Source organism: Macaca mulatta, chromosome X (genome assembly GCF_049350105.2).
Source record: "Macaca mulatta isolate MMU2019108-1 chromosome X, T2T-MMU8v2.0, whole genome shotgun sequence".
Taxonomy (NCBI): Eukaryota; Metazoa; Chordata; class Mammalia; order Primates; family Cercopithecidae; genus Macaca; species Macaca mulatta.
In genome coordinates this window covers 57,165,769-57,182,253 of record NC_133426.1, presented here as the reverse complement: position 1 = coordinate 57,182,253, position 16,485 = coordinate 57,165,769, and the positions used below count along the sequence as shown (strand labels likewise).

The following is a 16,485-nucleotide window of genomic DNA, read 5'->3' as shown; positions in this document are numbered from 1 at the left end:
AAAAAGTAAATAATCAATTAAAGAGTGAGCAAATGACATGAACAGGCACTTCTCAAAAGAAGATGTACAAGCAGCCAACAAACCTATAAAAATGCTCAATATTACTAATCATCAGAGAAATGCATATAAATACCACAATGAGATACTGTCTCACACAAGTCAGAATGGCAATCATTGAAAAAATCGAAAAATAACTGATGCTGATGAGACTGCAGAGAAAAGAGAATGCTTATATACTGTTGGTAAGAATGTAAATTAGTTCAGCCCTTTGGAAAGGAGTTTGGAGATATCTCAAATAACTTAGAACTGCCATTTAAACCAGTAATCCCATTACCAGATATATACTCCAAGGAAAATTAATTGTTCTACCAAAAAGACACATGAACTCATATGTTTATCACAGCAGTATTCACAATAGGAGAGACATGGAATCAATCCAGCTTCCCATCAACAGTGGATTGAATAAAGAATATGAAGTACATTTACACCATGAAATACTATGCAGCCATAAAATGGAATAAAATATTCCTTTGCAACCATATGAATGCAGTTGGAGGCCATTATCCTAAGCTAATTAACACAGGAACAGAAAACAAACTACCGCATCTTCTCACTCGTAAGTGGAACTAAACCTTGAGTACACATGGACAGAAAGAAGAAAACAATAGAAACCAGAGCCTACTTAAAGGTGGAGGATGGGAGGAGGGCAAGGATAAAAAAACTACCTATCAGCAACTGTGCTCACTACCTGAATGATGAAATCATTTGTACACCAAACCACATGGACACACAATTTACCCATGTAATAAGCCTGCATAAGTACCCCCTGAACCTAGAATAAAATATGGAAGGGATAAAAAATAGGTCAACTCCTAGCAGGCCAATTTTCAGTACTCTTTTTGTGCATAATTCTTTAAAGTCATGAAGAGCCAGGATTTATCTTTCTTTTTAACTTTTAAGTTTAGGGGTACATGTGCAGGATGTGCAGGTTTGTTACATAGGTAAACTTGTGTCATTCGGGTTTGTTCTACAGATTATTTCATCACCCAGGTATTAAGCCTAGTACCCATTAGTTATTTTTCCTGATCCTATCCATCCTCCCACCCTCTGTCCTCTGAAAGGTCCCCAGTGCTTGTTGTTCCCCTCTATGTGTTCCCATGTTCTCATCATTTAGCTCCCACTTATGAGTGAAAATACATCGCATTTGGTTTTCTGTTCCTGTGTTAGTTTGCTAAGGATAATGGCCTCCAGCTCCATCTATGTTCCTGCAAAGGAAATTATCTTGTTCTTTTCCATGGCTACATAGTATTCCATGGTGTATATGGACCATTATTATAATGCTGATTCATAAAAACCATGACCAAATGAGGATTTATTCTTAGCATATTTTTATGATTAATCTAAATTTCAAAATATTCTGCTTTACGATACCACAATTCTATTTATTAGACTACCTTATATTACCTTTAAATCACTTTTTGTAAGTCTAGAAGATTTTAAGTTCCTTGAATGAAGGGACTCTGCTTTAACATTCTTACCATCATAAATAATACAGAATAAATACTCCTTGAATTCATTGAAAAAACAGTAAATGCCAATAACTAGAGTTTCTAGGTGACAGAATTTTACTTTTTCTTTCCACTGTTTCTGAAATTGTGTTGTTTTGCCCTTTAAATGAGGGAAAATCAAATTTACCTGATAAGTCATTTTAGTACAGTGGATAGAAAACAGTCTCCTGTAATCCAAGTAGGTTTGAATCCTAGCACTATGATTTACTTGTTTAACTATTTAATTTGGGGCAGGCTTATTTAATCTTTCTGAGCTTTGAATCTGTCATTTGTAAACTGGGGATATCTTTCTGAAAAAAAAAAACCAACTACTATAAGTATTAAATGAAATTAGTTATAGGAGACTCTTGCACAATTTTGTGCACCAATCCCAGAGCTGGTGCTCAATAAGCAGTACCTAGTTTTATTTAAGTACATTGAGAAATATATAATAATCACCCTGATAAGTAAGATAATCCTGCTAGGAACAAAATTTCTGAATTGCTCTGAATTATAAAAGTAGAACCCCCCTTCCAATCATATTAACATTACCTGGAGAAGGCTTGTGTCCAAATATACCATTGAAGAAAGCAGGCATTCGAATGCTACCACCAATATCAGAGCCCACACCAATCACTGAGCAGGCAGCTGCCAGTGTGCAGCCCTCACCACCTAAAGGAAACACAAAATACTTGCAAATAAATAATCTAATATACTATTTGCATAGAATATCTTTTTCCATCTTTTCACTTTCAACCTTTTTGTGTCTTTAGATCCAAAGTGAGTCTTTTGCTCACAGCATATATTTAGATCATAATTTTAATCTATTCTACTCATCTATGTTATTTGGGTATATTAAACCATTTACATTTTAAAGTAATTACTGATAAGGTCTTCCCTGAGGATATTTCTCCCCTGGGTCTGTGTTTGTGTTTCTGTTTTTTCTTAATTCTCCCATATAGAAAAGAGCTCTTATTTTTTTTCCCATCAACTTTTAAGTTCTGGGGTTCATGTGCAGGATGTACAGGTTTGCTACATAAGTATATGTGTGCCACGGTGTTTGGCACCACAGATCAACACATCACCTAGGTATTAAGCCCAGCACCCATTAATTATTCTTCTTGATGCTTTCCTTTCCCCCAACATCCCCCAACAGGCCCAAGTGTGTGCTGTTCCCTACCACGTGTCTATGTGTTCTAATCATTCAGCTCCCACTTTTAAGTGAGAACATGCTGTGTTTGGTTTTCTATCCCTGCATTCGTTTACTGAGAATAATGGTTTCCAGCTCCATGCATGTCCCTGCAAAGGACATGATATTGTTCCGTTTCGTGGCCGAATAGCATTCTATGGTGTATATGTACCACATTTTATTTATTCAATCTATCATTGATGGGCATTTGGGTTGATTCCATGTTTTTGCTATTGTGAATAGTGCTGCAATGAACATATGCGTGCATGTATCTTTATAATAAAATGCTTTATATTCCTTTGGGTATATACCCAGTTTGATGATTAATACTGAGTGGCAACTTGATTGAATCGAAAAATGCAAAACATTATTCCTGGGTGTGTCTGTGAGAGTGTTGCAAAGGAGATTAGCATTTGAGTCAGTGGACTGGGAGAGGCAGGCCCACCCCCAGTCATAACAGGCACCATCTAATCAGTGTGACTAGAATAAAGCAGGTAGAAATTGGAAAGAGCAGAGTTGCTGTGTCTTCCAACATTCATCTTTCTTCCATGCTGCATGCTTCCTGTCCTCAAACATCAGACTCCAAGTTCTTCAGCTTTTGGATGCCTAGACTCACACAAGTGGTTTGCCAGGGACTCTCAGGCCTTTGGCCATGGATTGAAGGCTGCATTGTCAGCTTTCCTACTTTTGAGGTTTTGGGACTGAGATTGGCTTCCTTGCTCCTCAGCTTACAGATGGCCTATTGTGGGACTTCACCTTGTCATCCTGCGAGCCAATACTCTTTAATAAACTCCCTTCATGTATAAATCTATCCTATTCTGTCCCTCTAGAGAACCCTGACTAACACACCCAGTAATGGGATTGCTGTGTCAAATGGTATTTCTGCTAGGTTTTTGAGGAGTTGCTACACTGTCTTCCACAAAGGTTGAACTAATTTACATTCCTACCAACTGTGTGAAAGCATTCCTTTTTCTCTGCAAGCTAGCTAGCATCTGTTGTTCCTTGACTTTTTAATAATTGCCATTCTGACTGGCGTGAGATGGTATCTCATGGTGGTTTTGATGTGTATCTCTCTAATGATCAGTGATGTTGAGCTATTTTTAATATGTTTGTTGACTGCATTAATGTTTTTCTCTTGAGACGTCTCTGGTCATGTCCTTTGCCCACTTTTTAATTTTTTTTTCTTGTAAATTTGTTTAAGTTCCTTGTACACAGGATATTAGACCTTTGTCAGATGGATAGATTGCAAAAATTATCTCCCATTGTGTACGTTGTCTGTTCACTCTGATGATAGTTTCTTTTGCTGTGCAGAGGCTTGTTAGTTAACTAGATTCCACTGGTCAATTCTTGCTTTTATTGCAGTTGCTTTTAGTGTTTTCATCTGAAATGTTCAAAACCTTCAAAACCCTTGTAATTTCTATAAATTACTTCAGGCAGTATGGTCATTTTCACGATAAAGATTCTTCCTATCCATGCGCATGGATTTTTTTTCAATTTGTTTGTGTCCTATTTGATTTCTTTGAGTAGTTTGTAGCTTTCCTTGAAGAAGTCCTTCACTTTCCTTGTTAGCTGTATTCTTAGGTATCATATTCTTTTGCAGCAGTTGTGATTTGGAGTTCATTCATGATTTGTCTCTACTTGCCTGTTATTGGTGAATAGAAATGCTAGCAATTTTTGCACATTGATTTTGTATCCTGAGACTTTGCAGAAGTTGCTTATCAGTTTAAGAAGCTTTTGGGCTGAGATGATGGGGTTTTCTAGATATATGATCATGTAATCTGCAAGCAAAGGTAGTTTGACTTCCTCTCTTCCTATTTGAATATGCTTTATTTCTTTTTCTTGCCTAATTGCCCAGCCAGAACAACCAATACTATGTTGTATAGGAGTAATGAGAGAGGGCATCCTTGTCTTGTGCTTGTTTTCAAGGAGAATGCTTCCAGCTTTTGCCCATTCAGTGTGATATTGGCTGTGAGTTTGTCGTATATAGATCTTATTATTTTGAAGTATGTTCCTTCAATACCTAGTTTATTAAAAGCTTTGAACATAAACGGATGCCGAATTTTAGTGAAGGCCTTTTCGGCATCTATTGAAATAATCACGTTTTTTTATCTTTAGTTCTGTTTGTGCAACAAATGACACTTATCGATTTGCATATGTTGAGCCAAACTTGCATTGCAGGGATGAAACCAACTTGTTCATGATGTATAAGCAATTTGACGTGCTGCTAAATACTGTTTGCCAGTATTTTATTGAGGGTTTTTGCATTGATGTTCATCAAGAATGTTGGCCTAAAGTTTTCTATTTTTATTGCTTCTCTGAGAGGTTGTCTTTTTTTAAACTTTTTTAAAATTATTATTATTACACTTAAGTTCTAGGGTACATGTGCAGAACATGCAGGTTTGTTACATATGTATACTTGTGCCATGTTGGTGTGCTGCACCCATCAACTCGTCATTTACATCAGGTATAACTCCCAATGCAAACCCTCCCGCCCTTCCCTCTCCCCATGATAGGCCCCCGTGTGTGATGTTCCCCTTCCCGAGTCCAAGTGATCTCATTGTTCAGTTCTCACCTATGAGTGAGAACATGCGGTGTTTGGTTTTCTGTTCTTGGGATAGTTTGCTAAGAATGATGGTTTCCAGCTGCATCCATGTCCCTACAAAGGACACAAACTCATCCTTCTTTATGGCTGCATAGTATTCCATGGTGTATATGTGCCACATTTTCTTAATCCAGTCTGTCACTGATAGACATTTGGGTTGATTCCAAGTCTTTGCTATTGTGAATAGTGCCACAATAAACATACGTGTGCATGTGTCTTTATAGCAGCATGATTTATAACCCTTTGGGTATATACCCAGTAATGGGATGGCTGGGTCATATGGTACTTCTAGTTCTAGATCCTTGAGGAATCGCCATACTGTTTTCCATAATGGTTGAACTAGTTTAAAATCCCACTAACAGTGTAAAAGTGTTCCTATTTCTCCACATCCTCTCCAGCACCTGTTATTTCCTGAATCATTGGCATTCTAACTGGTGTGAGATGGTATCTCATTGTGCTTTTGATTTGCATTTCTCTGATGGCCAGTGATGATGAGCATTTTCTCATGTGTCTGTTGGCTGTAGGAATGTCTTCTTTTGAGAAATGTCTGTTCATATCCTTTGCCCACTTTTTGATGGGGTTGTTTGTTTTTTTCTTGTAAATTTGTTTGAGTTCTTTGTAGGTTCTGGATATTAGCCCTTTGTCAGATGAGTAGATTGCAAAAATTTTCTCCCATTCTGTAGGTTTCCTGTTCACTCTGATGGTATTTTCTTTTGCTATGCAGAAGCTCTTTAGTTTCATTAGATCCCATTTGTCAGTTTTGGCTTTTGTTGCCATTGCTTTTGGTATTTTAGACGTGAAGTTCTTGCCCATGCCTATGTCCTGAATGGTATTACCTAGGTTTTCCTCTAGGGTTTTTTATGGTATTAGGTCTAACATTTAAAACTCTAATCCATCTTGAATTAATTTTCATATAAGGAGTAAGGAAAGGATCCAGTTTCAGCTTTCCACTTATGACTAGCCAATTATCCCAGCACCATTTATTAAATAGGGAATCCTTTCCCCATTTCTTGTTTCGCTCAGGTTTATCAAAGATCAGATGGCTGTAGATGTGTGGTATTATTTCTGAGGACTCTGTTCTGTTCCATTGGTCTATATCTCTGTTTTGGTACCAGTACCATGCTGTTTTGGTTACTGTAGCCTTGTAGTATAGTTTGAATTCATGTAGCGTGATGCCTCCAGCTTTATTCTTTTGGCTTAGGAATGTCTTGGAAATGCGGGCTCTTTTTTGGTTCCACATGAACTTTAAAGCTGATTTTTCCAATTCTGTGAAGAAACTCATTGGTAGCTTGATGGGGATGGCATTGAATCTATAAATTACCTTGGGCAGTATGGCCATTTTCATGATATTGATTCTTCCTATCCATGAGCATGGTATGTTCTTCCATTTGTTTGTGTCCTCTTTTATTTCACTGAGCAGTGGTTTGTATTTCTTCTTGAAGAGGTCCTTTACCTGCCTTATAAGTTGGATTCCTAGGTATTTTATTCTCTTTGAAGCAATTGTGAATGGAAGTTCATTCCTGATTTGGCTCTCTGTTTGTCTGTTACTGGTGTATAAGAATGCTTGTGATTTTTACACATTAATTTTGTATCCTGAGACTTTGCTGAAGTTGCTTATCAGCTTAAGGAGATTTTGGGCTGAGACAATGGGGTTTTCTAAATATACAATCATGTCATCTGCAAACAGGGACCACTTGACTTCTTCTTTTCCTAACTGAATACCCTTGATTTCTTTCCCTCGCCTGGTTGCCCTAGCCAGAACTTCCAACACTATGTTGAACAGGAGTGGTGAGAGAGGTCATCCCTGTCTTGTGCCAGTTTTCAAAGGGAATTTTTCCAGTTTTTGCCCATTCAGTATGATATTGGCTGTGGGTTTCTCATAAATAGCTCTTATGATTTTGAGATACGTTCCATCAATACCAAATTTATTGAGCGTTTTTAGCATGAAGGGCTGCTGCATTTTGTCAAAGGCCTCTTCTGCATCTATTGAGATAATCATGTGGTTTTTGTCTTTGGTTCTGTTTATATGCTGGATTACATTTATTGATTTGCATATGTTGAACCAGCCTTGCATCCCAGGGATGAAGCCCACTTGATCATGGTGGATAAGCTTTTTGATGTGCTGCTGGATCCGGTTTGCCAGTATTTTATTGAGGATTTTTGCATCGATGTTCATCAGGGATATTGGTCTAAAATTCTCTTTTTTTGTTGTGTCTCTGCCAGGCTTTGGTATCAGGATGATGTTGGCCTCATAAAATGAGTTAGGGAGGATTCCCTCTTTTTCTATTGATTGGAATAGTTTCAGAAGGAATGGTACCAACTCCTCCTTGTACCTCTGCTAGAATTCAGCTGTGAATCCATCTGGTCCTGGACTTTTTTTGGTTGGTAGGCTATTAATTGTTGCCTCAATTTCAGAGCCTGCTATTGGTCTATTCAGGGATTCAACTTCTTCCTGGTTTTGTCTTGGAAAAGTGTAAGTGTCCAGGAAATTATCCATTTCTTCTATATTTTCTAGTTTATTTGCGTAGAGGTGTTTTTGGTATTCTGTGATGGTAGTTTGTATTTCTGTGGGGTCGGTGGTGATATTCCCTTTATCATTTTTTATTGCGTCTATTTGATTCTTCTCTCTTTTCTTCTTTATTAGTCTTGCTAGCGGTCTATCAATTTTGTTGATCTTTTCAAAAAACCAACTCCTGGATTCATTGACTTTTTGGAGGGTTTTTTGTGTCTCTATCTCCTTCAGTTCTGCTCTGATCTTAGTTATTTCTTGCCTTCTGCTAGCTTTCGAATGTGTTTGCTCTTGCTTCTCTAGTTATTTTAATTGTGATGTTAGAGTGTCAATTTTAGATCTTTCCAGCTTTCTCTTGTGGGCTTTTAGTGCTATAAATTTCCCTCTACACACTGCTTTAAATGTGTCCCAGAGATTCTCGTATGTTGTATCTTTGTTCTCATTGGTTTCAAAGAACATCTTTATTTCTGCCTTCATTTCGTTATGTACCCAGTAGTCATTCAGGAGCAGGTTGTTCAGTTTCCATGTAGTTGAGCGGTTTTCATTGAGTTTCTTAGTCCTGAGTTCTAGTTTGATGGCACTGTGGTCTGAGAGACAGTTTGTTATAATTTCTGTTCTTGTACATTTGATGAGGAGTGCTTTACTTCCAATTATGTGATCAATTTTGGAATAAGTGTGATGTGGTGCTGAGAAGAATGTATATTCTGTTGATTTGGGGTGGAGAGTTCTGTAGATGTCTATTAGGTCTGCTTGCTGCAGAGATGAGTTCAATTCCTGGATATCCTTGTTAACTTTCTGTCTCGTTGATCTGTCTAATGTTGACAGTGGGGTGTTAAAGTCTCCCATTATAATTGTATGGGAGTCTAAGTCTCTTTTTAAGCCTCTAGGACTTGCTTTATGAATCTGGGTGCTCCTGTATTGGGTGCATATATATTTAGGATAGTTAGCTCTTCCTGTTGAATTGATCCCTTTACCATTATGTAATGGCCTTCTTTGTCTCTTTTGATCTTTGATAGTTTAAAGTCTGTTTTATCAGAGACTAGTGTTGCAACCCCTGCTTTTTTTTGTTCTCCATTTGCTTGGTAGATCTTCCTGCATCCCTTTATTTTGAGCCTATGTATGTCTCTAGGTTTTCTTATCAGGATGATTCTGGCCTTATAGAATGAGTTACAAAAAAAAAAAAAAAAAACCTGCTTTTCAATTTTTTGGAATAATTTCAGCAGAAATGGTACAAGCTCCTCTTTCTACCTGTGGTAGAATTCAGCTGTAAATCCATCTGGTTGGGCCTTTTTTTTTTCTTCAGTTGGTAGGCTATTTATTACTGCTTCAATTTTAGAACTCATTATCGTTCTATTTAGAGATTCAATTTTTTCTTGGTTCAGTCTTGGGAAGGAGTATGCATCCAGGAATTTTTTTCCATTTCTTCTAAATTTTCTAGTTTTGTCCATACAGGTGTATATAGTAATCTCTGATGATTGTTTTTATTTCTGTTGGGTCAGTGGTAATATCATTCTGATTTTGTCTATTTAATTCTTCTCTCTTTTCTTCCTTATTTGTCTAGCTAGTGGTCTATTTTATTTATTTATTTATTTTTTCAATAGAACAGCTCCTGAATTCATGGATTTTTGAAGGATTTTTTGTGTCTCTATCTCCTTCAGTTCTGCTCTAATCTTGGTTATTTCTTGTCTTCTCCTAGCTTTGGGATTTGTTTGCTCTTGCTTCTCTACTTCTTTTAGTTGTGATGTTAGGTTGTCAGTTTTAGACCTTTCTAGGTTTTTGATGTGGGGATTTAGTGCTATAAATTTCTCTCTCAACAGTGCTTTAGCTGTGGCCCAGATTTGGATATATTATGTCTTTGTTCTCATTAGTTTCAAAGAACTTCTTGATTTCTTTGTTAATTTCATTATTTACCCAGAAGTCACTCCGGAGCAGTTTGCTCGATTTCCACGTAGTTGTGTGGTTTGGTTTGAGGTCACTTTCTTAATCTTGAGTTCTAATTTGATTGTGCTGTAATCTGAGAAATTGTTATGATTTAAGTTCTTTTGCATTTAATGAGGAATGTTTTACTTCAAATTATGTGATAAATTTTAGAGTAAGTGCTATGTGATGATGAAAAAAAAATATGTTTTCCATTGTTTGGGGGTGGAGAGTTCTGTAGATATCTATCAGGTCCACTTGATCCAGAGCTAAGTTCAGGTGTTGATTATCTTTGTTAATTTTCTGTCTCAATGTCTATCTAATATTTTCAGTGGGGTGTTAAGTTCTCCCACTATTACTGTGTGGGAGGCTAAGCCTCTGATTTTAACTAACTATATTGTACGTTTCCATTTATTCTCCTCTCTTGCCACTTAAAGTATACTTTTTTTTAGTTTAATATTTGCCCTTGAGTTTGCAATATACATTTAGAACTAACTCAAGTCTCCTTCAAATGATACTCTGCCACCTCCCAAATAGTGCAGTAATCTTATAAAGGAACATTCCCAATTCCTTTATCCCATCCCATATAACATTGTCATTCATTTCACTCATACACAAGCTATAATCACCCAATACATTTTTGGCATTATTATTTTGAACAATTACATGTTAGATCAATCAATAATTTAAAAATACTTTATTTTACTTTTGTTCAATCTTTCTCTAATAATTTTCTTTTCTTTTTTTTTTTACATGAATTCAGGTTTTTGGCCTGTATTCTTTTTTCTCTCTCTCTCTGAAGAACATCTTTTAACATTCTTGCTCTATTGCTCCACTGGCAACAAATTCTGTCAATATTTCTTTGTCTCAGAGCATCGTTATTTCTTTTTCATTTCTGAAGAATAGATCTGCTAGACAGAATTTTAAGTTGATGGTTCTTTCAATGGTTTAAATATTTGACTCCCGTGTGTGTGTGTGTGTGTGTGTGTGTGTGTGTGTGTGTGTGTGTGATGGAATCTCCTTCTGTCACCCAGGCTGGAGTGCAGTGGCATGATCTCAGCTCACTGCAACCTCCACCTCTCGAGTTCAAGCAATTCTCCTGCCCCAGCCTCCCGAGTAGCTGGTATTACAGGCGCCTGCTGCCAGGCCTGGCTAATTTTTGTATTTTTAGTAGAGATGGGGATTCAACATGTTGGCCAAGCTGGTATCGAGCTCCTAACCTCAAGTGATCCACCTGCCTTGGCCTCCCAAAGTGGATGCCCATCTCTTATTGTTTGCATGGTTTCTGAAGAAAATACCAATATAATTCTATCTTTGCTCCTGTATAGATAAGATATGTTTTTCCTTCTTCTTTAAATGTTTTTTTTCTTTCTCTTTAATCTTCTAAGGATGAAACAGTATGCTAGGTGTAGTTCTTCTCAAACATTTATTGTTGTTTCTTAAAATCTCTTTGTTCTCTTCCTAGTGTTCCAATTATATATGTGTATTATATGCATTTGTAATCATACAATTATTAGATAGTCTGTTCTGTCTTTTTCATTCTTTTTCCTCTTTACTTTCAGTTTTGGAAGTTCTTGTTGACAGATCTTCCATATCACTGAAGGTTTCCTATTTTGTATACAACATACTGATGAGCCCATCAAAGATGTTCTTCATTTCTGTTATAACTCTTTTATTTCTAGCGTTTGCTTTTGATTCTTGAAGTTCTCATCTGTCTTCTTACATTACAGATCTGTGCTTGCATGTTGACCATTTTTTTCCATTATGGCCCTTAACATATTAATCACAAAGGTTTCAATTCTCAGTCTGATAATCTCAATATCTCTGCCATATTGCTAATCTTCATGCTTGCTTTGTCTTTTCAAACTGTGATTTTGTCTTTTAGTATGCCTTATAATCGTTTTGTTGAAAGCCAAACATGATGTACTGAGATAAAAGAACTGGGGGTATTTGGCCTTTAATGTGAGGTTTTATGTTTCCCTGGCTAGGGGTTAGTCTGTGTTTACTGTCTGCTGTAGCCATAGGTTTCAGGTGTAAAATTTTCAACTGGTGCCATTGTTTCCACCTCCTCTGTTGTCTTTGAGTTTCCCTAGAGACTTCTTAAATAACACCTATGATGTACAGTTCTTCTAGTTTATATAGAACCCCCATTATAGAAAATCCCTATTGGTGTAGTGATAAGGTGTGTGGAGGCAAGGAGAGGAAGTATTTTATAATCATATGATTAGGTCTCAGTCATTTAGTTAGCATGTGCCCCTGCTCTGTGACCCTAACATGTGCTTCCCAATTTTATTCTGCTTTGACCCATTCAGTAGGACAGGAAACCTAGACAGGACTGGAGTTGGATATTTTCTTTCCCCGAGGTCAAGTCCATTAGTTTCTTATAAAACATTACTAAGTTAGGTTCTGATAAAAATAGTTTCTCTGAGGAAATTCCTTGTTAGAAGAACAGTAGGCTTTGGAAGTAGTATTTCAAAATGGCTACTTTTTCCCTCCCTGTGCAAGAAGCAAGAGAAGATTTCTCTCCGATCTTCACCTGGGAACACAGTAGGGCTCCTGAAGGTAAAACTTTTGAAATTGTGTGAGGCCCCCAAGATCCCCCCACCCAACCACCACATACATTTTGACTCCTAAACTTTTTCAAAATGAACCTCCAGCAAGTGATCAATTATAGTTTAGGTTTTTCTACTGCTGTGCTGGTTCCCCTGAAATGTTCTGCTCCTAGGCTTCTGTTCTAGCAAGTTCCGATTCTTTGTATCTGCCTGTCTTTCATTCAGTTTTGGGAAGAGTGGTTTTCCCATTACCTCGGCATATTGATAAATCTAATAATGGTTGTTAATTTTTAGTTTGTTCAGCTTTTGTTCTTATTGTGTGAATTGGAGTAAAAACTTCTAAACCCCATATATGCTAGACCGGAAACCTGAAGTCACACTTAAATTTTTAATCATCACAGTAACCTTACAAGTCTGATTTCTTTAATATGGCCATCTTACAAGCAAAGGAAACTGACTTAATGAGCACCTACTTCATGTGACTAAGGTCATATAGTAAAAGAAGTCTCAAATGTCTATGTAGCTTTAGCACCCACAAGTTTAAACATCATATTTTGCTAACCCACGTATGCATCCATTCAGGCTTAATAAAGGTCTTGTCAATTCTAGTCTCCATACACCTTTTTTTTCTAGTCTCTATACACTTTATGATGTTTCCTGTCTACATCACTTGTAGTTCGTTCTCAATTCCCTTTGCTGGCTACTTCTCCTCTATCTATCTTCAAAATATCAGAGTTAACCAAGGCTCTCACATGACTCCCATTTCTTCTCCATCAACACACACATACCCTGGGTTTTTGCATCCATTCTTATAGGTTAGAGATGCTATACTGTATCAGGTTTATTAATACAATTCATAATTATTATTGTTAACATAGCTCTTGATGCCCTACTAAAATGTCCAACTCACCAGAACTTCCACCTACAATATGCTGTAAATCATATGGGTTGTTTGATCGGCCATAGATCTTGTTACTGGATTCATACCACATACACAATTCACTACAGTTGGTTATGCCAAGGGGAATGGCACCAGCTTCCTTCAGTAATGCCACCACGGTGGCATCTGTTTTGGAAATGGCATCACGGCGGTTCATGAGTCCAGAAGAATTGGGCATTCCTAAAAGAACCACAGAAAGTAATGTTTAAAAGTTATTAAATAAAAATAATTGTTTTCTCCTGGGGGGCAAGATGGCCAACTAGATGTAGCCAGAAGGAACATCTCCCACAAAGGGTTGGGGCATTGGGAAGACTGGTTGGGGCATTGGGAAGACACAATCCTAGCAGATCTTCAGAGAGAAGGCATTGAGGGTGGATGGAGGGAAGACAAAGATGCTGGGCTGAATGGGGAGGAAGATGGGAACCCTGCACAGGGCTACTGTTCACTGGGACTTGCTCCTGGCTCCCAGAAACACCTGGGGGAAAAGTGAGTTGAACAGTCAAGGAGCAACCAACTTTCAACATGGGCCTCTAGAATCATAGCAGGAAAAATACCCTTGACCACCACGGACACTTGGATTAGCAGGGAGAGGTGCTCAGAGAAGTGGTAGGGGCAGAATTCAAGCTGGAGCAGAGCTGGAAGACTTGATGCCAGAACATCTGGAGGAGCACAACAAGGGTTGCCCATGCCCCTAGGCTCGACTGCCTCCCACAGGAGACTTAAGCCCTACGGTAACTGTCAGACCTGAACTCTGCAGGGTGATTTTGTCCATGAGACAGGGCCAGTCCAATCTGAGCACCCCTCATTCTGCTAGCTTCTCCCAGGGCCCCAGTCTGGCCATGCCTGCTTGCAGTGCAGCCCCTAAGTACCTCCTGGGGTCCTGCATCACAGTTCCTGTGCTGGTGGACAGGATCTGACCTGCAAAGTCCTGGAACAGAGCTGCCCCAGAAGACAAGCCCAGCTAGCCCATATCCTCCCACTACAGCAGCCTCCCCTGTGCCACTTTGCCTACATGCACTCACCCATGACGACCTCCAACATTGCTTTACTGGTACTCGTGTGTGTGGGGAGGGGGCGAAATCTTGTCTTCCCTTCTCTACCAGTACACATAATTGTGTGCACCCTGCCATGCCACTACTCCTGGCATGAGTGCACAGCACTCTACCTCTTCCCCCCACTGCACCACCATTGTTGTCAGATCATTGGCAAGCAGAAGGCATGCCAGCACTGCCCCCACCAGTATCCCCTTTCTGTGCTGGAACAGCTGCCAGCAGAAACTAGGCATAGAAAAAATGGACCCGCCCGCACCCTGAGTAGCCACCGCCACCTGCAGGAACATGCATAAAAGGCCCACACAGACCTGTGCCAACCAGAGCACCCTAACCCCATGATAACACTGCCACCAGTGTGAAGGTATGCACAGTTGCTGCCGGGAAGCCCTATGCCCCCTAGTCTGCTGTCAATGCAAACACCTGCATGACGGCCAGCCACTGGCCCACAAAAGGCAATGCTGTCAATACTGGCAATTGCTGTGAATGCTCTCACAAAGGTCAGCACCCTGGCACCTGCTAGCACCGTGCTGCAGCTGACGAGCATAAACCCATACATACTGCAGTGGGAGTTGCAACTGGCACATAAGAATAAGGGCAGATAAGGCCGGGCGTGGTGGCTCAAGCCTGTAATCCCAGCACTTTAGGAGGCCGAAGTGGGCGGATCATGAGGTCAGGAGATCGAGACCATCCTGGCTAACACGGTGAAACCCTGTCTCTACTAAAAATGCAAAAAAAAAAAAAAAAGAAAAAAGAAAAAAAATTAGCCGGGCGTGGCAGCGGGCGCCTGTAGTCCCAGCTACTCGGGAGGCTGAGGCAGGAGAATGGCGTGAACCTGGGAGACTGAGCTTGCAGTGAGCCGAGATCGTACCACTGCACTCCAGCCTGGGTGACTGAGCGACACTCCATCTCAAAAAAAAAAAAAAAAAAAAAGAATAAGGGCAGATACTGCTGCCACAGCCCTATGAAGTGCTTTGGCTGGTACTATCCATTGAAGTATTGTGACCAGTGATCTGGCAGCACCTTGCCCCTTATAGTGGTCCAGGAGCACCTCAGCCCTCCCGGAAAGTTCCTACCTTGAAAAGTCAGAGAAGAAAGTGGAGACCTGATACCAGTCCCCCAGAGTCAGAGCATGCAATCCAGGAGTACTTAGCTGAGTCTTGGCCACCTTAAATATTCCAGAAATGAAGCCAGTCAACTGAACCCACCTTATACCAAAATCAAATCACCCAAGGTCATCAAGTAGAATAAAAGAAAAAAAAAAACTCATCCAAAAAACAACTTTAAATATTGAAGAAACAATAGACCAACAAAATAGCAACAACTCTGACAATTCAAAAAAACCAGTGTTTTCTTTCCTCCAAACAACCACACTAATTCTCAAGCAAGCATTGTTAACCAGGCTGAGATGGCTGAAATGAGATAAAAAAAATTCAGAACATAGATAGAAAGAAAGATCATTGATATCCCAGAAAATATTAAAACCCAATCTAACGAAGGTAGAATTCACAATAAAAACATACGGGAGCTGAAAGACAAAATAGTCAATAGAGAAAAAAAAACACAATGAACCTGATAGAGCAGAAAAACACACTACAAAAATTTCATGATGAAATCACAAGCATTAGCAGCAGAATACCCAAGCTCAGAAAAGAATATTGAAGCTTGAAGATTGGCTTTTTAAAATAAAATAGGGGGGGCGGAGCAAGATGCCCGAATAGGAACAGCTCCAGTCTCCAACTCTCAGCGCCAGCGACACAGAAGACCAGTGATTTCTGCATTTTCAACTGAGGTACTGGGTTCATCTCACTGGGGAGGGCCGGAATATTGGTGCTGGTCAGCTGCTGCAGCCCGACCAGCCAGAGCTGAAGCAGGGCGAGGCATCGCCTCACCTGGGAAGCGCAAGGAGGAAGGGAATCCCTTTTCCTAGCCAGGGGAACTGAGACACACAACACCTGGAAAATCGGGAAACTCCCACCCCAATACTGCGCTTTAAGCAAACAGGCACACCAGGAGATTATATCCCACACCTGGCTGGGAGGGTCCCACGTGCACGGAGCCTCCCTCATTGCTAGCACAGCAGTCTGTGATCTACCGGCAAGGCAGCAGCGAGGCTGTGGGAGGGGCGCCCACCATTGCTGAGGCTTAAGTAGGTAAACAAAGCTGCTGGGAAGCTCGAA

At 39.5% G+C, this 16,485-nt stretch overlaps 1 protein-coding gene across 4 annotated transcripts in view; it reads right to left on the bottom strand.

Annotated features, from left to right (window-relative positions):
• The window catches only part of FAAH2 (fatty acid amide hydrolase 2), a 198,471-nt gene that overhangs the window by 133,592 nt on the left and 48,394 nt on the right, over positions 1-16,485 (bottom strand). For 3 of the 4 annotated variants that reach the window (XM_077989153.1, XM_077989152.1, XM_001095907.5), the window contains exons 4-5: positions 13,227-13,436; positions 2,100-2,219 (exon numbers count right to left, since the gene is read on the bottom strand). In XM_077989153.1, coding sequence (XP_077845279.1) covers positions 2,100-2,219; positions 13,227-13,436 — 330 coding nt within the window. The remainder of the gene's footprint in view (positions 1-2,099; positions 2,220-13,226; positions 13,437-16,485) is intronic. The other variant, XM_015127556.3, reaches the window with a different exon arrangement.